Source organism: Castor canadensis, chromosome 5 (genome assembly GCF_047511655.1).
Source record: "Castor canadensis chromosome 5, mCasCan1.hap1v2, whole genome shotgun sequence".
In the NCBI taxonomy this organism is placed as follows: Eukaryota; Metazoa; Chordata; class Mammalia; order Rodentia; family Castoridae; genus Castor; species Castor canadensis.
This window is the reverse complement of record NC_133390.1, coordinates 11,466,227-11,494,064: the sequence shown is the minus strand read 5'-3', so window position 1 is coordinate 11,494,064 and position 27,838 is coordinate 11,466,227. Positions and strand designations below refer to the sequence as shown.

General features: G+C 45.6%; 1 protein-coding gene and 1 long non-coding RNA gene across 5 annotated transcripts in view; one reads left to right on the top strand and one right to left on the bottom strand.

Annotated features, from left to right (window-relative positions):
* Window positions 1-5,020: 5,020 nt before the first annotated feature.
* On the bottom strand, window positions 5,021-7,846 carry LOC141423201 (uncharacterized). Its single transcript, XR_012447875.1, has 2 exons — window positions 7,277-7,846; window positions 5,021-6,944 (listed from the first exon to the last, which is right to left on the bottom strand). It is a non-coding gene; the product is annotated as an uncharacterized lncRNA (long non-coding RNA).
* A 260-nt stretch (window positions 7,847-8,106) lies between these two features.
* Eva1c (eva-1 homolog C) overlaps window positions 8,107-27,838 on the top strand; it is an 85,350-nt gene continuing 65,618 nt past the window's right edge. Inside the window, exon 1 of one of the 4 annotated variants that reach the window (XM_020165694.2) lies at window positions 8,107-8,696. In XM_020165694.2, the coding sequence (XP_020021283.1) occupies window positions 8,537-8,696 (160 nt within the window). In that variant the 5' untranslated portion in view covers window positions 8,107-8,536. The remainder of the gene's footprint in view (window positions 8,697-27,838) is intronic. The other 3 variants (XM_074072805.1, XM_020165693.2, XM_020165696.2) reach the window with 3 other exon arrangements.

Below are 27,838 nucleotides of genomic sequence, written 5' to 3'. Positions count from 1 at the left end.
TTTCAGTCTTAAAAAGGAAGGGAATTCTGACCTACGCTATACGTGAATGAATTTCAAAGGCAGCACATAGGTGAAATGAGTCACAAGAGAACACATACTGCATAATTCCACTTATGTAAGTCCAGAAAATAATCAGAAATTTATAGAGACAGAAGTAGAAAGATGACTGAAGGGACTGAGGGGGGAGGGTCAGTGTTAATATGGACACAGAGTTTTGGTTTTGGATGATGAGTTCTGGGATGGACGTTGGTGACAGTTCACGACAATGCGAATGAACTCAGTGTCGTTGAACTGTACAATGGTGCTAGTTTTATGTATATTTTGCCACATTAAAAAGTAGACTTTTTTTATTTCATGGGCCACTGTTACCATTCCTAAAGCAGAAATTAAGATTCCCACCTATAGAGGGCGCCATTGGCAGGGGCCATTTAGCTGTGGTGCATGCAGGACTCCTGAAGCTCAGGCTTCTTCCTGCGCCTGCCAGTGCACCTGGCCTGGCTTCCCCGCCTCTCCTTACCCCTCTGTGTAGGAGAAGTTTTTGCAGCTGATCACTGGGGGAAACTGAAGGGCATGTACACTATGTGATTACCCTTCTGTTTTCTTCCTTCCGGGAGAAGCAAAGTCTCTGGAGGGCCGAATGTGGCACAAGCATACATATTACAAATACTATGAATAATAATCAGAACACTATTTACCACTAGAAAGGCTGGCTCACATCGCAGCATAAATGGACTTTGAGGATATTATTCTAAGGAAAATAAACCAGTCACAAAAGGGCAAAGACTGTGTGATTCCACTTAAATGAGGTCCCTGGACCAGTCCAATGTATGGAGATAGAAGGTAGAATGGTGGCTGCCAGGGCCTGGGGGGAGAGCAATCAGGAGTTGTTCAGTTTTGCAAGATAAAAAGAGCTCTGGAGGTAGATGGTGGTCATAACTCACAACACTGGGAATGCATTTAATGACACCATATGTTAAAAATGGTTATGACACTGTATGTTAAAAATGGTTAAGAGCACAAATTTTATGTATGTTTACCACAATAAAAATGACTTTGAAAGGAAGATTAAGGATGTATTTTATATGTGCACACATATAAAATTTTTTGTAGCACTGGGATTTGAACTCAAAGCCTTATGCTTGCTAGGTGAGCTACCATCTGAGCTACAGTGCTAACCCTTTTTAATTTAGTTATTTTTTTCAGACAGGGTCTCTCTCTTTTGCCTGAGGCTCACCTTGGATGACAACCCTCCTACCTCTGCTTCCTGTAGCTAGGATCACAGGCCTGTGCCTCTGCACCAAGCTTGTTCTTTGAAATAGGCTCTCACTAACTTTTTTCCTGGGCTGCCCTCCAACTGTGATCTATCTCTGCCCCTCAAGTAACTGAGATTACAGGCATGAGTCACCTTGCCTGTCCACATACATGTATTTTCCTCAGGTCTTTGAGAACATGAAAAACTGAAATCAGATTTGCCTGATATTTCAGAGGAAAACTAGGGTCTAGAAACTGAGGTATGTTACAGAGGGCTGGGGGAACAGGGTCACTGCTGGGCAGAAGAGAGGGTGAGGAATGAGCAGGGCCTACAGAGGCTGAGAGCTGGGATAGAACAGAGGGTGGAAAGGAGTGTTCAGAACTGGGGATAAGAGAGATTATGTCAGCCAGTTCATAGAAGGAAGGCAACAAAATTATGGTGGAGAAGCCCATCCCAGTGTCCTCACAGAGGATAGGGGTTATAGTGCAGAAGAGTCAGTTGGAAGCTGTTTCCATTATTACCTGAGAAGGCAAAGTACCAGTTGATCACAGAGACATCCCTAGGGATTCAAATTAAGACCAAATACATGGCCACATGCCATGGCTCACGCCTGTAATCCCAGCTACTCAGAAGGCAGAGATCAGGAGGATTGCTGTTTGAAGCCAGTCCAGGCAAATAGTTCTCAGGACCCTGTCTCAAAAAAAACCCAACATGCATGCACACATAAAAAGGCTGGTGGAGTGTCTCAAGGTATAGACCTTGAGTTCAAACCCCAGTGCCACAAGAAAGATCGAATATCATACTATGCTCAATAAACAGTAACATGCCAAGTTCAAAAACTGATTGTGACTATCTTCATGGCTACCCACATATGAAGCTTCCTTCTTCTCTGACTAGCTCTTAGCTCTGAACTCTACCACAACCCACGGCACAAGTGCCAGTCCTGGTGGAACCTGGATTTAAACCTTTGTACACTGACCACAGAACCCAGATCACTAATCACTGCCCTCCACCCCAGTGCCTAGAACCAGAGCTGCTTCTTTCCACCATGCTGGAGCTTCCTTCCAGCAGTTCACTTTCCTTTCTGATGACAGAGAACTGGGTCAGAAGGGTCTCTGTCTCCAAATGGAAGGGTGAAGAAAGGAGGGTGAGGAGGGGGCCCAGGTTGGCCCAGCTTTCCAGCAAGTCACCAGTAGGAGCCTCAGAGCTTCCATTGAAACCCAGCATCTTCCAGTCTTGGCCAAAAATGGGAAGAAGAGCATCTACTCCCTCCACAATGGAGCCCTGCTGGCTTCCAGAAATGGGCTTTACCACTTTGAATGTCTGTGAGTTCCCACACAGAAAAATTCCCATGAGTCAGAATCCAAAAATGTTCACTGTGAACCCCTAAAGTGTGCCCATGGTGCATTCTTCTTTTACAGAGGAAAACCTGATTCACACCTAAGCAGATGGATAGCATATAAAACAACGAGTGAAAACACATATTTAAGAAAACATTGAGGTAGAGATGCAGCCTCTTTCCAAAATCTTCTCCTTCTGCAGAGGTAAAAGCATGAGAAGCCAGAAGATCAGATGCCTCTGGGGGTGGCTGTCTCTCCATGGCACAACCAGGACTAGACCTGAGGTCTCCTGGATGGTTATGTGAATAACCGGACCAGATGCCTTTGACCCTGGATGACCTGTAGGCACAGACATCGGTTAGCCACTGCACATTTGTTCTGAAAGGCCTCCTTAGTAGGCTTTTGGGCCAAACGTTCCTCACACAATTTTTATAGTGCACCTTGGTTCTGTAGTCCTCACTGGGAAGGCTTTTTCCTACTGGTGTGGCCCTGTGGTACCAGCTCTATAAACAAACCACCATTTGTTGCTTTCTAGAAATGAGTCCTTTTAGCTTTGTATGACATTTGGCCTCCTTCTCCTGAGCTGAAAGGTTGGTTTATTTGAGGCTGACAAATGGTGGTTTATGTATTCTCAAAGAACGGCCACAGCCCATCTTTGTTGGAAGCCAAAAGTCTTATCTGGATGGTCCAGGTGAGAAGAAATAGACTTGAAGGTTGAGTGCAAAGCCCACAAACATCTTCCAAAAGAGATTGAGATGCGTGTGGAGAGCAATCAAGATCTCAAAGAAGAAGGAAAACAGGGATGCAACTTGGAACCGGAAAGATGGGATAGAGATTGCTTTAAAGGGAAAAAGGAGGGCCAGGCATGGTGGCTCACATGTGTAATCCCAGGTACTCAAGAAGACCTAGGCTCCAGGTTCAAGGGCAGGTGGGACAAAAAGTTATGGAGACCCTATCTCAACAAACAAGCCTGATATGGAGGTGTGTGCCTGTCATCCCAGCTATGTGGGAAGTCATAGGTAGGAAGATCATCTGGGCAGGTCCCACCAGGCCAGCCCCAGGCAAAAACAGGAAACCTGGCCTGAAATATAACTGAAAGCAAAAAAAAAAAACAAAAAAAATGGGCTGAGGGTGTGGCTCAAGTGGTAGAATGCCTGCCGCAAGCACATGGGCCTGACATGAAACCATAGTACCACCAAAAAAAAAAAAAAAGCAAAAGACAGTGAGACATCAGTACAATGCGCCATAAGGGTGTCTCTCACGACAGAGCGGACATTGTGGATACAGAGCGCATCTCAAACTCTCGCCAGAAGAGGCAAGATTGCCCAGCCGTGCCTCGCAGAGAGCAGCACTTTTATTTTAGCATCCAGCCCATCTCTGACTGTGTCCTTGATGCTTCAATCCCTAGCTCTGTGTGAGCTTCTGTGACTGTGTCCTCAGTGTCCCCAACTGAGAATTGGAGATACTGGTAGTAGTGAGGCCAGCTTCATGCGACCTGTCCCTGTGCTCAGAGAGACCCGGCTTGATTTAAGGCACAGCTATTGCCATCTTAGAATTCTTAATATTTCTTTAACAAGGGGCCCCACATTTTCCTCTTGTAATGGGTGGATAAATGATGCCATGCATTGGTTAGTGCAGATCTCAAAGGATTCTGAGTATTAATATTTTATTAAGTATTCCTTGGCTGAATTCACTTTAATTCCTGTTCCTTTTATTATTTTGAATAACCAAGGGGCTAGAGCTGCTTTTTATTTTTTAAATTGCATCATTGAAGAAAGATCTGAGGGAAAAAGGTTGTTTATGTTTATGACTCAGAGTGGCTTACAGGGACTTTGCTGCAAAGTTTCTCCCTGACGCTTACCCTCTCTTCCCCATGAGTTCTGACAGACTCAGACTTCCGTACTTGATTTTACTATATATATATATATATATATATATATATATATATATATATATATATATATATGGTGAGAGAGAGAGAGGAGAAAGAGAGAGAGAGGAGAGAGAGAGAGGAGAGAGAGAGAGAGAGAGAGAGAGAGAGAGAGAGAGAGAGAGAGAGAGAGGATGGAGTTACTACTTAGTTGGAACCACTGGGAAGAGTGGGAGGCAGAGACGAAGATGGAGTTACTCAGTTTTCTTGCAAGATTAAAAATTCTTAAAGGGAATAGCTTAGGGCTAAGGTCTTCTGATTTAACAGCAAAAGCTGAGGGGCAATGTAGAGGAAGTCAGGGAGTCATCCTTCAGGTTCCTCTATCTCATGCCCCCCCACCACCCAGTCCCACTGCCCCATTTATCCTTCTTCTAAACATCTTTCCAGCTTAGCCCCTTCCCCCTTCCCCCTTCCCCCTGGGCCTGTAGCATATGGCCCAATGCAGCCCTACCTCCTGATCGCACTCCCAGACATCCCTGCAGACCCAGTGTGTTACTGTTTGATTTTTAAAACAGCTTTATTGAGATATATTTCACATACCATATAGCTCACTCATTTAAAATGTACAATTCAGTGGTTTAGAGTCTGTTACATTATTAATTTTTAAGGCTGTGATATATTTATATAACGTGAAATTTGCTGCTTTAACCTTTTTTGATTGAACAATTCAGTAGCTGTAATTACATCCCAAATGTGCATTACCACTGTGCATTTCTAGAACTTCTTTTTTTATCATCCCAAAGAGAAACTCAGTACTCATCATCAGTACGCATTAAGCTATAACTCTCTGCCCCCATTACCAGCTCCTGGTTACCTCTGTTCTATATTCTGTCTCTATGAACTCGCCAACTCTAAATGTCTCATGTAAGTGGACTCACGCTCTGTCCTTTTGTGTCTGGTTTATTTCTCTTAGCATAATGTCTTCAAGGGTTGTCCATGTTGTAGTCTATATTGGAACTTCATTCCTTTTTATTGCTGAGTAGTATTCCACATTTTCTTAATCCACGCATCCACTGATGGACACTTAGGTTACTTTCACCTTTTGGCTACTGTGACTAGTGCTGTGATGAATGCTGATGTACAAGTATCTGTTTGAGTCCCTGGTTTTGAGTCCCTCCTTTTTGAGACAAGTGTCTCATTACATGGTCAGTCCAGCCTGGCCTGGAATTCACCATCCTCCTGCCTCGGTCTCCTGAGTGCTGGAATTATTGATTTATACCACCACGCATGGCTGGACCCACTTTTTGTTTTTCTTTGGTGTTTTTGGTGGGCCTGGGGTTTGAACTGGGTTTCACACTTGCAAAACAGGTACTCAAAGCAGGTGCTCTACCACTTGAGTCACATCTCCAGTCCATTTCTCTCTGGTTGTTTTTTTGGAGATGGAGTCTCATGAACTATTTGACAGGGCTGGCCTCGAACCCTGATCCTCCAGATCTCAGCCTCCCAAGTAGCAAGGATTACCGGCACCAGCCACCTGTGCCCAGCTTGGACCCACTTTTGATATCTCCAGGCCACTTGCATTCAACAACTTTTTTTTTTTTTTGCAGTGCTGAGGATCAAATCGTGATCTAACCCCCCCCACCCCCACCCCCAGCCCTAACCACAGTAATCTTTGGCCAGTACAAGTCTAACCACACCACTCCTCTGCTTACAACCCTTTGCCAGTTTCACATAAAGACACCAGATACAACAATAACAATGACAAAAGACACCAGATCCAGATGGAAGTACTCACAGAAGCCTCAGGGCCCTGCCAGCCTCTCCAGATCACCACACCCAGCCTTTTGCTTTGCAGAAGATCCTTCTGCGGAGCCATGTGCCTTTCAGATTTCAACACACTGGTCCTTTTCCTAAAATGGTCACCCTCCCCAAACTCCTAGCTTTTGCTAGCTCTTACCTAGCCAGTTCTTCCCATTCTCCTTATCCATAGTGCCTTAGAAAAATTCCCTAACACCTCCCTCCCTCTCTTCTGAGCTACCCCTGTTTTCTTTTGCTCCCATGGTCCCTGGCCTTTCATGACTGTCCGTTCACTGGCATTGACTGGCCAATGTCTGCCTTCCTTGCTGTATGATGACTGTGTCAGCATCCACAGCACCCAGTGCAGAATCCACTACACATTGGAACCCAGTCCATACCTAAACTGGGTGAATGCAGACAGAAAAGAAGGTCTGAGTGTCGGGCAAACTTTACCAGGTGGTTGCCACTTGTTGAGCGTCCTTACCTGCTCTCCCAGTCTACGAAGTGCATTCATGTCTATGTCTCCAGGTCACTGAGAAAGTGACGATTTTATTTTAATGTAGATTTACAAACAAAAATCTCTGTGAGCCAAGTGTGGTGGTGCACACCTGTAATCCTAGCACTCAGATGGCTGTGGCAGGAAGATCGTGAGCTGGAAGCCAGACTGGACTACAACAGCAAGACTCTGAAAAAAAAAAGAAGAAGAGAGGGAGAGAGAGAGAGAGAGAGAGAGAGAGAGAGAGAGAGAGAGAGAGAGAGAAAGGAAGGAAGGAAGGAAGGAAGGAAGGAAGGAAGGAAGGAAGGAAGGAAGAAAGAAAGAAAGAAAGAAAGAAAGAAAGAAAGAAAGAAAGAAAAAGAAACATAGCAACAACAACAAAAAAATTTTAAACTTGGACTGGGTCCCGCTAGACAAACTTTAGCCGCCCCAGCCTCAGGTAAGAGGCTGGTCAGCGCAGCCCCTGTGCTAGCACCGTGTGGAACCCAATGTCACCTGCCTCCCCCATCTCTGTGACCCACCTCTGAGAGGGTGCCACTGGGAGGCCACAGCTCCCGGGTGCTTCCTGCAGGCCTCCCCTCCGCACGCCGCGGAGTTTGCGGTTCTGAAGCCGAGGAGGCAGTGCTGCGGCCTCGCCCTTGGGCCTCTATCTTGGTTTCCGCGTCAGGCTCGCGGTGAACTTGGCAGGCCCTGCGGGCGGTGATCGGGAACACTGGGGCCGAGAGCCCTCCCGCCCGCGCCGCCCGGCGGGGACAGCAGCGCCGGGCTGGGGTGGCATGGTCCCCAGGTGCCGGATCCCGCGCGCGGCCCGGCACTGTCACGCACTTGTCCTTGGTTCCCTGGACCTCTTCGCCAGCTGGCTGAGCATTCAAATGTGGGTGACACCGCTCATTATGAAGGATCCGTAAACAGATGCTGTGGCGTATTTTAAAACAAACCTAATTAACGCTCAGAGGCAGTTTGTTCCAGATCAGCGTAACATCCCCAAGTACTGTGACAACCAGCACCCAAAGGAAGCGCAGACCGCGCCTTTTAAAAAGAAACCGGCTCTGGAGCGATCTGACCGGTTTTGAAGGTTAAATTATTCCTGTCCTTGCCGCAACAGTTTAGGCAAATTGCTGGGGCTCAGCCTCCTATTCTGTGACATGGGGTGAGGAATGCTGCGTGCTTGGTGGCTGCAAATGGAGCGCAGCGGGTGGCGGGGACCGTGGAGCGATGATCCCACGCCTCCAGGACCCCGCCTTCCCGCGGTCGGCGCTCGGGCTGCACGCGCTGCCCTGGCTCTAAAGTGCGTCACGGGCATCGGCCTTGCTGCTCGGCGGGCCAGGGTGAGGCTGGCACCCGGCCAGCGCAGGCTGGGCCCTCTCCTGCCCGGGACCCGGGCGTGGAAGGCGCTCAAGTTGCGCAGACCGGGGAGCGCTCATAGGGGCGCCCTCCGCGACCCGCTGCGCGCCAGCGACCGACCTTCGAAGGCTCCCCAGGGACGCGGGGTACACTTTCTCGAAGGTCCCCTTCGCTTCTTCCAGAGTCGCGGCCGCTGAGATTTCCGATCAGGGAAACTACGTGGATCCTTCCTGGGGCTCCTTGCCCCGCCCCGGTTCTCCGCCCCCCTCGGTCCCCTTTTGCCAGGGATCCCGGGCCGGGCCCGTGTCGGGCAGGAGGCTCTGGCAGCCAGGAGGCTGCGGGGGGCCGCTGAGCCACCAGTCACTGACTCGCCCTGCCATGTGACGCCATCCTCCTCTCTGAGATCTCCCGCGCGTCCCCGGCCCGCGCCGCGCACCATGCTCCTGCCCGGATACGCGCGCCCGCCACCCGCGCTCCAGCCCGCGCAGCATCCCGGCCTCCGCAGGCAGGTAGAGCCGCCCGGGCAGTTCCTGCGCCTCTTCTACTGCACCGTCCTGGTCTGCTCCAAAGAAATCGCCGCGCTCACGGATTTCTCCGGTAAGCGCTCCCTCTTCCTTCGCCGTGCGCCCCGGGTCCCGCGGTGAGCCCAGGTGAGCCCTCCGCTGGGGACAGTCGCCCCAGCGGTCACAACAGGGTTGGATTAAAATTGAGCCTTACTCTTAACTACTCTTGTTGCCCCGTGAGGGCCTTTGGCAGATAGTTGGCTGCCTGTGGGGTGGCGGCAGAGGAGCCTCCCTCCCCAAGGAAGGATGTGTGATGCATTTAGAGTTTCTTGCCATGCTGTTGACCTCGTCAGTTTCCCCGTATCAGCGCCCCAGCCCTGGTGGCTCCCTAAACAGAGCCCTGTGAGCGCCCGGCGCTGCGAGATACACGTGTTGTGGTTGAAGTTGTCGCACTTGGTTTGCCACCCACATAGTAAGGGTGCGTCCCAGCCAGCCTCCAGGTAAGGAGACTAGCTCAGGGTACACTGGACCTGCAGCCAGAGAGGGAAACCGCACGGACTGGAGGTCTGGAGGAGATGTGGTCAGAGATGGGGCGAAGCGTACAGAACAGAAAGAACACTCAGGTGCATGACTTTACTGCCAAAAGGAGCCAGCATCCCCCCTTCTCCAATCCCACTTTCCTGCACATAGGCACACATCGACTTCCTCCCCGTCCCCCAGTAAGCTACAGTGATGCTTTTCTTATGCGGACCTCTGATTCGGCTTCCCTCAAGAAATCATGGCAAGTTCCCAGGACGCAGATGAGGTTCCGCAAGATGAAAGAAGTTTCTGGATTGATGATGGCTATAGAACACATGCTGCTTAAGACAACACATGTCCTTACCACCCGGTCTCCTTCTGGCAAGGCTGGAGGCCAGCACCCTTCCCCAGCCCAGCCTAGGAGGAACTGGGAGCCCCACATTATCCTTTCTCCAGGGCTCTCCTTCCAAGGCAGGCTTTGCTTAGACCCCGAGAGGCCCCTGCCGTAGTTTTGTGGGTTTTTTTCCTAGTATAATTGTGGTAAACAGAGTCACTCCTCAGTCCTATTTGTGCAGTAGGCTACTTCATGGCAAAGAACACTGCAAAGGAGACGCTGAGTTGGGTTTCTGGTTTGCTTACAGAGAATGTCATTGTTAGCGGAGAGCCCTTAGGTCAGAGGTTCTTTGCTTTGAATATTTAATATCAAGGCAGTGTTCCTGCCTGGCAAAGGGAGCCAAGATATGCCTATTTGGCAAGCAAACCATAACCCTTAAAATCAAGCCCCAGAGGATCAAAACTGTGGTAAATGTGCTGGAGAAATGCTTTTTTCAACCTCTATTGATTCTTTTTCTTTCTTTCTTCTGTCTTTCCTTCTTTCTTTCTCTTTCTCTCATTCTCTGTCTTTGTGATATAACTCTCTTGGCTGCTGGAAAGGCTCTGTATTTGCAGATTTAAGCTAAAGTGAGCAGTTCTGAGTTAGCTACTGTCTTGTTCTGATTATTTAAAGGAAGAATTAAAAGCTGACAGGCCCTTTTTTGGGTGACATTGTTGCAACTGAACAAATATTGCTTTAGGCAAATTGGGGTGTAACCATTAGATTGTTTTTCTGCAGATTGTAGACAATGAGAGTTTGTATCTTTAGGAGAGCAGTTGCAATGCTAGTACCATTCTGTACTTTACCATCCAAATCAGGAAGTGTCTGTGTGTAGAAACTGTTATACATAGTAGATCTAAGAAAGCTACATTAACTTGAAAGAAGTGGATGCTTTGGGAAGGGTTCTTAAGGTAATAAGATTGACAAAAGGCTTTTCCTTCTGCCTCTCAGGCAAAACTGAATTCCAGGTTTCAAACTCCCTGGACCAACAGCAACAGGTGGTAGTGTTACCGGATCTATCTATCTTTCCTCTAATTGGTATTGCTCTCCAGGGACTGGAAGAGCTGGGAGAACATGTCAGGGAGCCTTTTAGGAGACAAAAAGAAAGAGAAGGGCCCCCAAATTACAGAACCTCAAGTTTAAATCCAAGTTCTATCTAGTATGCAATCGGGAAACATTTCTAAGTCTCAGGAAGAAACAAAGATGAAGTCTTCCAAAGTTGGCTAATATGACTTGAAACTTAACCCTTTAAGGACCCCAGCCATGTGATCAACAGCAGGGAGGGAAATTCTTTAGCTCTGAAACTGACCGTCTGAATGTCCAGTGTAGGTTGAAAGAGTGGATCCTGACCACATGATTCCCTGTGGTCCCAAAGCTTACTGCCTGCTTTCCTGGGGACAGGCAGTTCTGTTCCTTTTTATGAACTTGGCGGAGTGTGTAGAAATGGAACAGAGGCCTACACAGAGATAGCAGACCCTCCCCCGCAGAGCCGTGCAACAATAGCCAAGGGCTACAGAGCGTGTTTGATAATACAGACGCTTGCTTGTTTTCTAAATGAGGAAAACATCAAAAATGGGTGGAGGATGGAGGGAACCTGGGACCCATTTGCCCTGTGAAGAAGGGAAGATAGTGTATCCGTGCGAAAGAAAGTGCCAGAGTGTCAGGGGGTCCTAGCTGCAGCCTGTATGCTGCAGGGCCTCCCTGGAGAGCAGCTATACAGTTTGAAAAAGTTACTGAAGCCTTTTTCTTCCATGCAACTCTTCCCTAAGCCTTTGCCTGTGGCTGTCAGCTGGTGTCATTTTCCTGGGTCATTGATTTTTTTGCCCTGGGGATTCCAGCGGCAGATCTTTTAATAACTCAGAGGCTGCATCACAGCCCCTCCTCCCCTTCCAACCTCATGACTTGTGCAAATCACCTCCAGGTCTGCTGGGAGAAGGGTTCCCTAAACACCCCCTTCTCACTCTTCCCTGAAGATTTTGAGATGCTGCCAGTCACTGAAAGGCCATCATCACTGCATTAAGAATGTATCCCAGGGAAGGCCAGGAGGGTGCGTGCAAAATTAGCGCCTCTGATCCTTAAGCTCATCCTTAAATGTGCTTGGCTTTTATCCATTTTCCTCCTTGGGATGGAGTTCTGTTCTTTTGACTGCATTTCCATATAGAGGATTTGGCCTGAGGTGCCCAAACTGATCACTGATTTTTTTTTTTTAAGAAAGCAAACAGAAGTAAAATGTCATTTTTATCATTGTCATTGTTCAGAGAACAAGGCAGGAAGCTGGAATGTGGAGGGCAAGAGCTGAGAGGAGGGTGGGGTGCCCTTTAGGGTCCTAGCCATCAAAGGTAAGGGATCCTTCCTATTTGATTAACTTTTTAAAAAGTGAGACTTCAGCATCTCTCTCTCTCTCTCTCTCTCTCTCTCTCTCTCTCTCTCTCTCTCTCTCTCTCTCTTTCTCTCAGTACTGGGCTTTGAACTCAGGGCCTCACATTTGCCAGGCAGGCACTTTACCACTTGAGTCACTCTGCCAGCCCGACTTTGTGTTGAGTATTTTGGAGATAGGGTCTCTCATAGTATTTGCCCAGGCTGTCTTCTAACCATGATCCTCCTGATCTCTGTCTCCTGAGTAGCTAGGATTACAGGCATGAGCCACCAGTGTCCTGTTTTAGTGTGTCTCATGGACTTAGTTTGTGATGGACCTTCTGTACTTGTTAATGTTGGGTGAGGAGTTTACTCTTGCTATTTCTCTGAAGGCAAGCTGGATCTTCTCTTTCCTCCTATTTCTTCCCTTTCTGTTCAAAGGGATGGACTTATGGTGGGGGAGGGAAGGAAAGGGTGGAACCTGGTTCTAGTTCCACTTGAATTCTTAGAGAGCTCCTGACTTTGGACAAAGCAATCTTGACCATGTGTTCACGATCTGGTTTTGGTACACAGTGGAGAGTGCTAGAGGAAGGGAGAGGGGATGGGATACAATCATAGTGAGGACATCCTGTAAGGCCTTCCTGTCACTAAATGGCTGATGGAGTGGTTCCTTAGGCCAGGGTTCTGCTATCTGCCATTGGTAGCCCAATAGCAATAGGCAGTACTTGGTACCAGATGTTGGTACCATCTGCTCAGGTGGCCATAACAAAACAGCTCAGAGTGGGTGGCTTCTCCAACAGAAACTTACATTCTCACAGGTATGGAGACTAGGAGTGTAATGTCAACATGTGCCAGGGTTAGTTTCTCCCAAGGCCTCTTTCCTTGACTTGTACTTGGCTGTCATCTCTGTGTCCTCACATGGTCTTCCCTCTGTGAGTCTGTGTCCTAATCTCCCTGTATAAGACACCAGTCTGATTGGATCAGCACCCACACTAATGACCTCATTTTAACTCCATCACCTGTTCAAAGACCAGACTTCTACATACAGTCATTTTGCATGTAACTGGAGGTTAGGGCTTCAACGTGTGGATTGGGGGGCATGGGGTGCACAATCGAGTCTATAACACAGATCATCTGAAGTCCAACAAATAAACCCAACTGGTAGCTTCTTATTTCATTGGCTAGGAATTTCAGGATGTAGAAATTCAATGGATCTTGGGAGCCCCAGGGTGGGACTAGGTCCTGATTGAAAAGGGGCATAGTTGTCCAGTTTTAAGGGGTCAAACTTTCCAATTCTGCTGTCATTGTGCATCCCTGGAAGCACTTGGGATGAGCTGATGAGATTAAATGCATGGATGTCTAGCAATACCCCAGGAATTCTGATTTAAGTAACCCAAGAAGAGCCAGACATTAGTGTCTCCTGGTATATTAGGGATTGAACTCAAGGCCTTGTGCTTGCTAGACAAGCATTCTATCACTTGAGCCACACCCACAGACCTCTAACTATTTAGGGTCTCCCACTTTTGCCCATGCCAGCCTCAGACCTGATTTCTGTGTCTGCCTCTTGAGCAGCTGAGATTATAGGTGTGCACCACTACACCTAGCCATAGGTCTCTTTTTTAAAGCTCTAATCAGGCTTGAGAATGCTGCTGCCTGGTGTGCAGAGTGGAGGACTCCTGCCTGTGCATCAGTCTATCCAGAGATATACAAGCATGACTGACTGAGCATCTCCTTCCTCCCCCACCCCAAGGCTTACCACCAGGGAGACTGAGGGGACTGTATTCTCCCAGCTTGTCACTACCTCCCAATACAAACACATGTGCACACATGCATGTGTACACATGCATCTCTGCATTTTATTATGCCTCAGTCACATTGCCCTTTTATCCAAATGTCTGAAGGAGTTGTCCAGCTGCTGTGGAAGAAGAGAGTTGAAGAGCGAGCATCTGAAACAGCTTATTTGTTTCCATGGAGAGCAACTCCATCTGAAAAATGTCCTGCCAGCTCTTTCTGTAGCAGAGGAGAGGTGTCTCGGCTCGAGAGTGGTTCTGTTATTGATGGCCTTGGTCTCCCAGGGGCTTTCCTGGAGAGGACAGCCTAGCAGTAATTTCACAGTAGAAACAGAAAGCAAGTCAGTAAAAATTAATTGAGCTCCATTGTATTTGATTTTGCCCTCATAGCAACTGCGAGGTATTAGTCTCTTTTACCGATGAGAATTCAGTCTAAGAGAGGGAAGCTTAGATGCTCAAGACCACCTAGCTGGGAAGCAGAGTAGACGCAGCCTCCAACACCAGCTAGGGACCAGGCTGGGAGGGAGGGGGCTGGGGTTGAAGGAGCAAAAACAGAAGAAAAAAAAAAGCTATCACAGTTTGCCTAGCCTTTCTAGATAGTTCTTGGGGTGACCACTGATACTTCAGGTGCCCAATGAGGAGACTGAGTTTCCCACCCTTCCTTCAGCATCTTCCCATCTGAGACATTTCAAAGTGGGTGCAATCCCAGTGAAGCACTGGAAGGGAAGAGAATGATAGAACTTCTGTGCTGGTCTGTAGTGTCCCTCAGTATCTGTGGGGAAGGGTTCCAGAGCCCCCAGGCATATAAAAATCCTCAGACATTCAGGTTTCTTATAGTTTTTAAAAATAAATTTTAGACTTGTCCCCTGGATATTACTTATACTTAATCACCCTCAGGCTAGAGTTGTGATCTAGGGGGCTGACTGTATTTGTTCTTCCATCTTGAAAAAAAGAAGTTAAGTTTTGCTTATAATTGACATATCAATTAATGGTAGGGAATGATGCCATTTATAAATGAATACATATATATTAGAGATATGTTCTCAACTTGCTTTTACTCATGGTCATTTATTATGAAAATGTGGAGGTCAGAGGTCTTCATGCCACCGTGTCAGCTGTGTACTTTAGTTGAAAAGGCACCAGTTTGATGAAAACAGATGCCAAGAGAACAACTGCCTCCACCTTATTACCACCCTACCACCTGCTTTGTCTGCTCTCTCCTCAGCTCCACAGCTGCTAGTAAAAGGCAGAGACAAGATCTGAATCCAGTACCTGCCTGGATTCAAAAGTCTATGCACTCATAATTCAAACTGAATAATAGATCAAGAAGGCAGGCAAGGGTGCTTTGAGGATTTATGATGTTCTATCACTCCTTCAGTGAGGCTGGTGTATTTGTATCACTCTGTAGGGAAATAGCTTCTCTTAAGAACATAAATCCTAGAGTCACCAAGATTTTAGTACTATAAGGAGAATCTCAGATTGGAAGGGTGGTTGGCCAAGTGACTCTAGTTTGTCCTCCCTAAGTTTCCCTCCCTAAAAAGGAGACTTATCTTGTTCTGCCACCCCTTCGCTAGTTCCTATGTGTGCACCACTTAAAACTCTGGCCCATCCAGGCAGTAACTGCCTCACTTGGTTTCCCTTGGTGCAAGTTAGGGAAATTGGTGAGTTAAAAATGCCCTTGGTTTATCAGACACAAGTCACTTTATGGCAGACACCACTCTAAGAACTTGACACTCATCAACTGATTTAATCCCCACAAATATTTAAAAATTAAGAAACTGAGACAATGAAAGGTTAAATAAAGTAACTTTTAGGGGTCTGAATCCATCCAGTTTTTCTAATATTAAATTACAAGTAATTTAAAGCAGTGCCACAACTGTAGTGTTTATCCCTTAATCTACCAGAGCCATGTCTTCCCCAGGACTTACAGATATTGCTCATTCTATGTCCTGGCAAAGATAGCACCTCCCAGCCCCAAGAACTGATTATAGATCAAGAGCTGTAATTATTCTGAAATTATTTCCCCAACCAAACACCTAGGGCCTCTGAATCAAATATAACAAACATCCATTAAATGCATAAGTAATATCCAGGGGACAAAAATGAGGAGAGAGCAGAAACCTAGAGAAGTGAGCTAGTGAGGACCCTCTGGCTACACTGTGGTCACGCAGTGGTTTGGACTTTCAGTATTTAACAGGCATGTGAGAACAAGTGACCATTAGGCCATTAGGCTAATGAGTTGGTCTAATAAGTGAGTTGGACTAATAATCTCTATAGAAAGCCATGACCTTATATTTTAGGAAGGCTAAACCTTCCTAACAATGTGAATGAGGAACAAATTCACATTCTTGTAAAAAAAGATTACAGGGAAACTTGTCTCAGCTTGAGCTCGGGATTGGAGGAAAAAAGGAATATCCCTTGAGGATGCCTGCTTTTCTGAGAGTCTGGGCTTTGAGTTCATATTACCTTTATTTGAAACCCAAGCTGAGAAGCTAAAAAAAGCACACAGATGCTCCCTGAATGGAAACATTGGCAACCATGTCCTTCATGATTCGAACAGGTGAAATCCTGCTGATTGAACATACAAGTCAAAATTATATTATACAAGTAATAGTTGACAGCAACAACAGAGTTCATAAGAAATAAAAGAGGGAATCCCCCAAGTGAAAACAGACACAAAAGGCTATCAAGAAACAGTAGGCATATTTGAAGAAAATCTAAATGTATCTACTAACATGAAAAATATATTGATTGAAATGTCTTGATAGTTAGGTTAAAGTGAAGATTAGACATAGCTGAAGAGAGAAACTGTGAGCTGGAAAATAAAGATAAAGAAATTATCCAGGATGAAGCAAAAGAAATAAAGACATGGAAGCTCTGGAGAAAATTTATAAGACACAGAAGACATAATGGTAAGTGCACTGTACATGGATGAGTATTTCAAGAAGAGAAAGCAGAGAAAATGGTCAAGAGGCACACTCCAAGTGATATTATCCTGAATTAATTTTCAAAAATTGATGAAAACTTAAGATTTAAGGATTCTACTAAGCAAGCATATCTATAGATACATCAAAAGTATAAAATACCGATGATGAAATGATAGTCTTAAAATCAGTCACAGATCTATAAAGTCTTTTCAACAACAGGGAGACCAAAGAGACATTAAATACTATTTTCCAAGTTCTGAGAAAAAAAAAGAAGAAGAAAACCAACAACTGTCAACCCAGAACTACCTTACTCAGTCAAACTGTTTCCAAGAATGAATGTGAAGTAAAGACAAATTTACCAGTGATCTTTACCAAAAGAACTACTAAAGGATGTACTTCACAAAGAAGGAGACTAAGTCTAAAAACAATGCATGAGGAAGAAAAGAATGATGGATAAGGACATAGCACAACTCCTAAAGTACTTTCTCCACAGTCCTTGCTTTGTCTTCCTACTTAAGACTCACATATACGGCTGGTGGAGTGATTCAAGTGGTACAACACCTGCCTAGCAACTGTGAGACCCCAAGTTCAAGCTCTAGTATTGCCCCCCCAAGTGGAGTGACATATACTTATCTTGAGAAAGATGTTCTTTCAGATATTTTTGGTAGCTAAAATCATGAGATACTTTTTTTTTTGGCAGTACTGGGGTTTTGAACTCAGGGTCTCACACTTGCTAGGCAGATGCTTTACCACTTGAGCCACTCCACCAGCCCATTTTTGTATTGGGTATTTTCGAAATAGGGTCTCATCAGCCACTTGCCTGGGTTGAATCATGAACCTCCTGATCTCTGCCTCAGGTGTAGCTAGGATTACAGGCGTGAGTCACCAGCACCTGGCCATGGATTCTTCCTGGATCCACTTGAGCTCTTCCATGTTTTTAGGACTTCCAGCCTCTTCCCTAGGTGGGCATCTATTCCAGGTTAACTACACAATGGTGATTCTGTCAGAAAGAATGAAAGTGTCCTAAAGTCTCTCAGGTATCAAATGCCAGGTATGATTCAAGGCTACTCCGAAGAGTCATTCCTGTCCTGGGGACACTTGCTTTTTGGTGGGTTCATGGACACACAAATAATAACAAAGGAGTCTGAAGGATAGATGACAGACTTGATAGGTTGTATTTCCAAAGTAATAACCAACCCACAGAGCCTGAACTGAGGGCTTTAACACTGTGTCCACAGACACTCCAAAAATCCTTGCCCACGGGCAGTTACACCTCCATGGTGACACACCTGTATCACCAGCTCATGCAGACCCCTGACATTGCACTTCTCCTGCATTAACACGTTGACAGTTGAGGTGATTCTTGGGGATAGCTCTTCCCTGAGAACCAAGTTTTGCATATACAGAAAGCCAGGCAACATTCAAATTCGAAGCTTGGGCCACTGAGCCTGAAATGTGTGTTTGCGAACAGTCTGGTTCATGTCTGCCTCCGATGTCCTGTGAATACAAATGGCCTCATTTGGGCTTAGAAGAGCAGGGAGGAAGAAATCTAAGAAAGATCTCCAAAACAAATCTTTAATTCGGATGAGTATAATAGAGTGTAATCCCATTTCAAGTCTGTCAACATTCCTTTGATGATTACAAATGAGCCCCTTTTTCCCCAGCAATGTGGGGGAATAATCTGGATAAAATAACCCTTTTTGTCTTCAAGAACCCATGTGATGCGTACTCGTGACAGCTTTCAGAGTAGTGTTTCAGCATCTGAGAAATGCATCGAGTCATCTCCTTTCTTTTCTTGACTTAGAAGATTTTTCATTCTTTTCATGTTCTGGCAGCTTCTGAAATTCTCAGGCTTTAGGAATCATAAATCACTGTACTGTCCTGAGGGATAAGAGACACCCAGGTCACTGAGCCCCTTTCCCTCTCTGCCGTTGGACAGGAGACAGGTGAAATAAGAACGTGTGATCTTATCTGGAAAGCCAATTTGTACAGCCTTTGAGGGATTTGCCTGAAGGAATGTATACAATGTTACAGTCTTTTTCCATTAAAAAAAAAATGCATACTGAGTCCAAGTTCAGGCTAACACCGCCTCTGTTTGTCTACTTGGTTGTGAAATGAAGGGTCAGTCATTTGTAATACCGCTATCAATTTTCTGAGACTTGAATGACTAAACACACCTTCCAAAGCAAACAATGTGAGATGTTTTGTGACAGATCACTAGAGGTCTCGGAATGAGAAGGGATCTCCCCAAAGTCCCTAGTGCTTCAGGTTCCACTGTGTGCAGCTAGAGATCTTGTGAGCAAAGCTGATCTTGTGGTTTTTCCCTGTTCTTCCTCCTTCCCTGTCCCAGGGATCAAGTTCAAAGTTCCCTCTGTTCGGATTTTTCTTTTTTCCTTTTAAGTTGGGGACTCCAAGATTATTTTTAATTAATGTTATGGATCCTTAATAGCTGTACACCAGCCCTAGGAGGCAAAAGGCCCCCCACCCCCTCATCTGGGACATGTGTTCCTCCCTGGCTATTTACATCAGGTTATCTGTACAGGTCAAAGTTCCCCAAAAGTGCCAGACGGTCAGTATAGTCAATGACTGCTGTACAATGGAAATGTAGCTTTTCTGCATGTTTACTTGAAACCAGTGACTCTCAATCCAGTGGGTTTCCAACCCCCCTCAGGAAGAATGGCAACATCTGAAGGTAGTTTTATTTGCCACAGCTTGGGGGTTGCTCCTGGAGCCTAGTGTGTGGCACTGTATCTTATAATACACAGGGCAGTACCTGTGACAATCATCTGGTCCTTGTGCTAAAGTTGGGGAAGCCTAGCCTGGCTGGCAGACGTGTCCCTGTTTTGTTTCCTATACTTTTGGAACCTGAAGAAAGTGCAACTTTTTTTTTTTTTTTTTGGCAGTACTGGCGTTTGAACTAGCAAAAGCCTCCCTCTTGCTAGACAAGTGCTCTAATACATGAGTCACACCCCCAGCTCTTTTTGCTTCATTTCGTTTTTCAAATAGGGTCTTATGTTTCTGTCCAGCTGGCTTCTGACAAGGATCCTCCTACCACTGCCTCCTGAGTAGCTGGGATTACAAACACAAACCACCACCCTTATCTTGTTTTTTGAGATAGGATCTCACTAACTGTTTGCCCAGTCTAGCCTCAAACTGTGACCTTCTTAGCTCCACTTCCAAAGCAAGCTGAGATTACAGGTGTGAGCTACTAGGCCTGGCCCTGAAAGTGCAAAACTTTTTAGAAGGAAGAGTTGAATCAGGCGTCCCAAGCCAGAGCTATAGCTTTCATTCTTGAGCCCAGCTTGCCTTCTGCACCTGAGGGGAACCTTCAGTTCCTCCAGGGAGAGAAAGGAAAATCCAGCTGCTGGGCACCTCTCCACACTCTCTGTCCCAAAGAGACTTAATTCAGGTTTATTTTCCTTCTTTCTTTCCTCTAAGGAACTTGCCTATGCTTTGGGCTTCCTCACTTCAAGATAGATTATTTGCTATCATTAGTATCAAACTAGAATGCAGCTCTGGAGAAGTGTTCAGGCTTGAATTTGTCTGCTCATTTGCAGCATGAGAGATGATGAGTTTGCGACATCTCAATTATCTCAAAATCTCAGTGAAACAATTGCATGTGGGAGGGGGTTGGGGGAGAAATTGATCTGCATTATAAAAAGGGAGGGAGAGAAAGTCATAGAGACAGTGCTGAGATCTGTTTTCCCCTGGTGTCTCCCTGTGGTGTTCCCTCTCTCTTTTCTTGTACTCAATCCTTCTGCTCCTCTGCCTACCACCCCACCCATGTCCAAACAGCCATGGCACACACAGCCCACAGGTGTGATTGCCATGTAATAGTGCACTCTGTCTGTGCTGCATATCGTACACTTATTAGGATGAATGAAGTTCATGTGTCTTGGGGCTGAGCACCCCTGTAGGGTCACTTGAGACCCCACCACCCAGAGGTGGGAGCCACCACCACTGCCCAGAGGCTGCAAGGCCTCAGGATAGCTCCCATTCTCCCACTGTGCCTCTTCCTCCACCCCTCTTACAGACAAGTCACAACTCTACTCAAAATATTTCTTTCCTTCTGCCAAATGCAGAAAATCCAGTATTGTTTCCAACAGAGCGAGCAGGGGCACCAGCAGGAACGGGTGTGCAATATTTGTACAGCTTCGTGACTCAGTCCATCTGAATTCCCCAGCATTTTAATAGCTTTGTCCAAAAAAAAAAAAAAAAGGGTCTATTGTATGGCTCTTGGCACTGAAGGAGATAGCAGGCCTGTCAGAACTCTGTTTCAGATTTAATTTTCAAGTGGGTGATGTAAGAATGCTTGTTGAGTGGGGGGTTGGGGGGACTTTGCTCGTTTTCTTGTCCCTGTTCATTTTGGAACTGTACAAGTTCAGTTTTCAGTGAGTTCATATTAAGGCAAAGAAGAAACTTTTTTTTTTCCCCAGATATTCTCTAGCTGAAAAGGTATCATGTTCTTAAGCAAAGACTAGGATGCCTTTTAAACGAGCATGGCTTCCCACAGTAAAAGTAGATGTGTATTTGATTACATATACAATATGTATCATGCAATCATAGCACATATCACAGTCTTTCCTCGGTATACACAGAAGAATTCTGTTTCCAGGTCCCCCTTACACAGCAAGACCTGCAGGTGCTCAGGTCCCTTATATAACATGGTGTAGCATTTGTGGTTCTGGGGTTTGAACTCAGAGCCTACACCTTGAGCCACCCCACCAGCCCTTTTTTTGTGTTGGGTATTTTCGAGGTAGGGTCTCTCGAACTATTTGCCCTGGCTGGCTTTGAACCTCGATCCTCCTGGCCTCTGCCCTCCTGAGTAGTTAGGATCATAGTGTGAACCACTGGCACCCACCTCTAGGTTACGTATCATATGCATCTACAATGCAAATGCTGTAGAACTAGCTGCACTGTTTGGAGACTCGGGGCAAGAAAGAGTTTGCACATCTCAGTATGGAACAAGTTTTTTCCCAAGTGTTTTCAATGTGTGGTGAACCATACGTGTAGAATCTGTGCCTGCAGAAGGCTGACTAGCTGTATATTTTCAGAGCATCCTTGTAAGATCATACTATTCTTACTCAACAATTTTGAAAGTGAAGGCCTAGAGACAAGATTGATCCTCCCCAATACCTTGTATATTCAGTATGTTATCAAAAATAACCAGGAAAAATTGGCTTATGAAGATGTTCTTAGTTTTCTTCCCTGGATATTGAACAGTGAACACTGATTCATTTCATCATATATATGTGTTGTAAGGTTCACATTTGGTTCTCCCTGGCTCAGTCTTCTGTTATTAATAAAGATTATATATGTACTATATTTTTAAAAAGAAAGAAACAGAGTATCACACTCCTTACCTCTCTGAACCACGAGTAGATGGTTCTGGGCCAGTCTTACTGTGCTGGGAAGCACCTGTCCACGTGAAGGGGAGACTTTCTACTCAAACCATTCATTTGAGTCCTAAGTCCAGAGTCACCTATCCTTAGCAAAACAATTTCTAATCCTTTCTTTCTGGTTTTCAGAAAGTTCCCTTAGGGGAACTAAAGAGTTTTTGTTGTTGTCTTTCCACAACAAGAAATTAAGCATAGAGACCCCACACAATGTGAATTATACTGGATTAATTCCAATTAAAACCTGTCTGTGGAAAAGAAGATCAGTCTCTGGAAATGAAAATAAACCCACCTGGACCTCCATGCCAGGCCATTTACCGTGAGGAAGGTTTGACCAAGCATTTCAGTTCATTGCTCCTGTGTGTGGAAGGCAGTGAATAATGACCTACAAACAACCCCAAACTATAGTCTCCCATGGAACCTTACAGAACCTTCTAGAATGTGACTTATTCTTGCCAAAGATTGTGATGAAAATCTCCACTGTACATTTATCGTCATTATCTTCTCTTTCTGTGGGAAGATAAATTATTAGGTCTGATGTATTAATTGAGAGCTTCACTTGAAAGCATGTCAAATGCTTGTGATTCAGTCTCATAGAGTGGGTTAACATTGCAGTGCTGGAGGTTAGGTTATAAACTAGAATAATTGTCATTATTATTATTATTTAAGTAAACTATGAGAAATGAACATTTTCTGACAAAATCTGCATGACAAGGAAGAGTGGATTGACTGCAATTATGGCCACCACTCTGGGCAATGCAGCTTTAGTGAGTGTCGGGTATTAGAGCAGAGTTTCAGGCCTTACTTACTTAGCACCTCTTGGTGGTAGCACCTTCTCCACAGAACTGGGGGCCATGACTTGAATATGGTTTGATTCCTCCAAAACTCAGGTTAAAGTTTAATCCCCGTTAAGACATGAGATGAGGTCAGGTGTAACCTTCAGGAGGTTATTAGGGTTCTGCCCTCGTGAATGGATTAATTCATGCATTCAGTCAATGGATTCATGGGTTATTTGGAGAGTGGGGCTGCTAGTTTGGCTAGGTCTTGTGTGACACCTGGCCTTTCCCATGTGATGGTCTGTGCTGTCTTGGGACTCTGCCAAGAAGAGGGGAGGCCCTTGACCTTGGAACAGAATCATAAGCCCAAATGTTCTATGTTCTTTATAACTCACCAGTCTGTGATATTTTGTTATTAGCAACAGACTACAGATACTAGGCCAGGCTTGCCTCATAAAGAGGCCAGTGGTGGGTGCCTTAGTCTATCCAAAGGAGCTTGGCCTCTCCAGCTTACCTCCCTGTGGAAGATTAGTGTCCTCCTGCCTCCTCCAGCCCCTTGTCCAACAGCTTCCCATATGTCAGTCCTTGTGAAGGGTGAAGACTGCAGGAAGTCATTTTAAGTACCACCACCTGGTCATCACTGGGACTTCAGGCTGCTACCCTGAGTAACCCCCACACCAGGACTAGAGATGTAAGAGTTACTGAGCTGAGTATCCTCCTAGACACCCATCAACCTCAGGGGCAGCTCTTGATGAGCCCCATTCTACACAGCCCAGGCTTGACACAGGTGAGGGATTTGACCAAAATTCTCCCAGCTGATTAGTGGCAGGACCAAGACTGGACCCTCAGCTGTGCTCATATTGTGAGTTGCCGGTCTGCCCCAATGGCCAGTTGTCAGATGCAAGAGCACAGAAATTTCCCAGCCTGGAGCTCTCTCACCTGATGATATCAAATGCTGAAGTGGCAGGTTCTTCTTATTCTGGCTCACACTAGAACCACCTTGTGTTCAGATGTACCGTGTGTTCCACATATACTAATGTGTGGGGTTTCATCCCCATGAATCAGATCCGAATCTGTGGGTTGGAGCCTGGGCACCGATATTTCTAAACACCCCTGAGATGATTCTACTTACAGCCAAGACTGAGACCAGCTGGAAAACACTGCATGTTTTTAATCTATCTATTTGTTCAATATTTAATATATATTATTATTTTTCCAGACACACAAAAGTTACAAGAACAGTACAAAGACATCCTTTGTATCCTTCACTCAGATCTCCCAAGGCTACCATTGGCTAGATTCTTTTCTCTTTAAATTGCAGACAAGATCTCTTTTACTAGATAGCCCCACATGCACCCTAAGAACAGGGCAGTCTCTTACATCACCAAAACAATTGCCAAAATCAGGAAATGAACCCTGCCACAATAACATTTTCCAGTCTACAAACCTCATTCAGATTTCGCCAGTTGTCATGAAAATGTGAAGTCAGCCTTCAGTATGGGTGGGGGCAGTGGTTCTAGGATCCCCATGGATGCTCATGTCCTTGGGCTTTCCAAGTCCATGATATGATATGGTGCAATATTTGCATAGAACTAATGAATAGCTGTCTACCTTAAACCATCTCTAGGTAACTTATACCACCTAATACAACATATATGCTTTGCAAACAGTTGCCATACTGTACTGTTTAGGGAATAATGACAAGGAGAAAATCTACCCGAGTTCAGTACAGGACCAGTCCTGCTCCACCACCAGCCCCAGAATATTTTTGATCTGTGGTTGGTCGAATCCACGGATGCAAAGCCCACAGATAGGGAGGGCTGACTACTTTAGAACAAAGGAAGATCTCAAATAGCACATTATTTCAGTTGTTGTCTCTTTAGCTTCCCTTTCACCCGGAACACTTCTTCAGTCTTAATCTTGCATGATATTGGTATTAGCTATGGCTTGGATATTGAACGTCCTCCAAAGGCCCATGTTAAAGGCTTGTTCTCTAGGGTGATGGTATTGGGAAGTGATGGAATGTTTAAGAGGGGACCTAGCAGGAAGTCCTTAGGTCATTGGGGTGTGCCCTGGAAGGTGATTGTGGGACCCTGCTCTCTCTCTCTCTCTCTTTCCTGGCTAGTGACATGTACTCTATCATGTGCTCCCTGCCATTGCCATCCTATTCCCTCACAGAGGCTCAAAGCAATGGGGCTGCCTGATCTTGGACTGCAACCTCCAGCACCATGAACTACATAAATAATTTCTCTTTATAAGTTGATTACCTCAGGCATTTTGTTATAGTAATGAAAAACTGATAATAAAACTGGTAACAGCATTCTTGAAGAATACAAGGTGGTTATTTTGTAGAATGCACGTTAGTTTGTGTTTGTCTGATGTTTCTCCTCCTTTCTTTTTTCTGGTACTAGGGTTTGGACTCAGGGTTTCACACTTCTAGGCAGGCTCTCTACCACTTGAGCCACTCCACCTGATATTTCTTCCTGATTGTATCTTATCCATCTGTGGCATGACAGGACTGTCACGGCCGTGGTCTTGTGCTCTCAGTGCATGATATCAGGTGGAAAATGCTGTTGGTTCACCTATCACCCTGAAGGGAATATTAATTGTTTGATTTGGCATAGGGCTCCTATAAGTTGAGGAATCCATCATCAGTCATACTCACTCTAATTAATTGATCCTCTTAGCCATTTATCTAGCAAGGCTAGAAGGTTCTTAAACTTAGGATAAGTAAGCTTTATCAAGGGATGTGGTTGGGGGAGACAGCACTAAAGTCACTCTGGTGTCCGGAGGGAGTGTCAAGAGAGCATCGGGTTAGGAAGGAAGTCTGGAAGGGAGTCGGCTTTTACTTACTTGTGACTTGGCCAAGGGCTGTCCTTGTCCCCACAGAGCTCTTTGCTGTGCTTTTAGCATTTTCTTTTCAGTCCTCCATCAATTCCCTCTTTCTACGCTTCGGATCACCTGGCAGCTCCCTCTATCTTTTCCTCTGGGATTGATGGCTTCCAGGTTAGCCCCAGGAATAGTTTCTACTCAGGTGATGTGCACTTGGCCCTTCTGGTAAGTCACCTTGTTTACTACCTACTGCTCATCTTCAGCTCAGATGCAATTCTTACATTTCCAAGAGCTCTTGGACTTGTCAGCTGAAGGCATCCCCTTTGCTACTGGCTAAGATCTCCCTCCAGAGACTAACTTGACTGATGCAATAACCCATCAAAACTTGGCTTTCCTTCTGCATGTGTGTAGGGAGCCATGTGTTGGTCCAGGTTAGGACAGGTGCTGTTGATTTTTGACCACCTGACACCTCAGGCCTTCTGCTGCCACCTGCACAGCAGAGGAAGAGAAGGCCATGAGCAATTCCCTCCTCTGTGTTGCTGTTGCTATTTCTGCCTCTGGTTGTCTTTGGCTCCTTATCAGAACACCTCATTCCCTTTTCCTTGTTCCCTCTTCTTACTTCACCTGTTTACTTTCACCTGAGCTTTGAGAACTGCTGGGGAGATAACAGTTGCTGTGGAGACTGTGGCCACAACAGATTTGGGATCCCCAGCCTCAGGCTGCCCTGTGCTGACCTCTCCCACATACCTTTGAAGAAAACAAGTGACAGGGGTAAGAACAACCAACAGAAGATGATCACATACAGAGATCACGCAGGGCAGAGCAGTTATAGGTTGAATTGTGTCTCCTCAAGAAAGTAGTGTTGGAGTCCTAATCCCTGCAGAATCTGCAGAATGTGGTCTTATTTGGAACCAGAGTCTTGGAAGTTATAATGAGGTCATTGTGGGCCCTGATCCAACATGACCAATGTCCTTACAGACAAGGGAAAATTGGACATGGAGACAAGGCATCCACCCAGGGAGAACACCATGTGAAGACTGGTGCTGTGCTGCCATAAGCCAAGGAACTTTCAGAAGCTGGGTCAGACACCTGGAGCTGATCCTTCCCTAGAATCCACAAAGGGTGTGGCCCAGCCACACCTTCATCTCAGACTTATGGCCTCCAGAAGTGTGAAGCCATCAATTCCCGGTGTTCTAGGCCACCCATTTGTGGTTCCTGGCTACAGCAGCCCTATGAACTTGGTACTGTAGAGGTCTCAGCACTTCACTTTTCATGATCCTTGATAGGAGTGCTGCTGTTATTTTATAAATGACCATCCGTGGCACAAAGGTTGACAACTTGCTCATAAAATAAGCAAATAAAAAAAAAAATAAAAAGCAAATAATAAAACCCCATTCTGTTTAACGCCCTGATACCTGCCTCTGCTTTTTCTCTTTCTCTCTTTCTTTTCTTTTCTCTTTTTTTGGTGGTACTGGGGATTGAACTCAGGGCTCCTGCTCGAGAGGCAAGCATTCTACCACTTGAGCCACACCTCCAAGTCCTTTTCCTTTTAATTTGCTTTTCAGGTAGGGGCCAGCCTCAGACCTCAATCCTCCTACCTTTGTCTCCAGAATAGCTGGGATTACAGGTGTGCACCACCAACACCTGGCCCTGTCATCTTATTTCTCCCCATTCCTCCTCAACGTTTTTCCTGTCTCCTTCATGGAAGCTTCTTTGTTGTTACATCTCTTAAATGTCTGCATCCCCAGTGTCCCTGCCCATGGTTCTCACAGTAGCCATTCCCCAGGGCTCAGCTACCACCTGCTTGTCAGTGACTTGCTGGTCTCCCTCTCCAAGCTCAATGACTTAGGCGACCGTCCCTAAGTCCTCCCTCTCCCTTATCCCCAGGTCCCCACCACTCCCCTACTGCTTCAAGGGCTAAACTGGCATCTTTCTAGCCAGGACCAGCTGTATAACTTGCAAGGTTCAATGCAAAATGAAAATGTAGGTCTCTTATTCCAAAATCAGAGGAAAGATGACATTAAAGGCACTCTTTGTATAATCCTTTCTTCTATGGTTTTGTCTCTCAACTTGTCATGATGCTTTCATTTGCTACTTAATGTCATTTTGAGTAAAAAGAATTTAACCTTTCAAATTATTAGTATTACTGTTCATCTTTACATTGTACAAAGGCCATCTGTAAGAGCATTTAACTCATGTGAAACTAAAGAAATGACATAATTTATATTTTGCAGGTAGTTTTTTTGCTGCAGGAAACAAATTCATCTG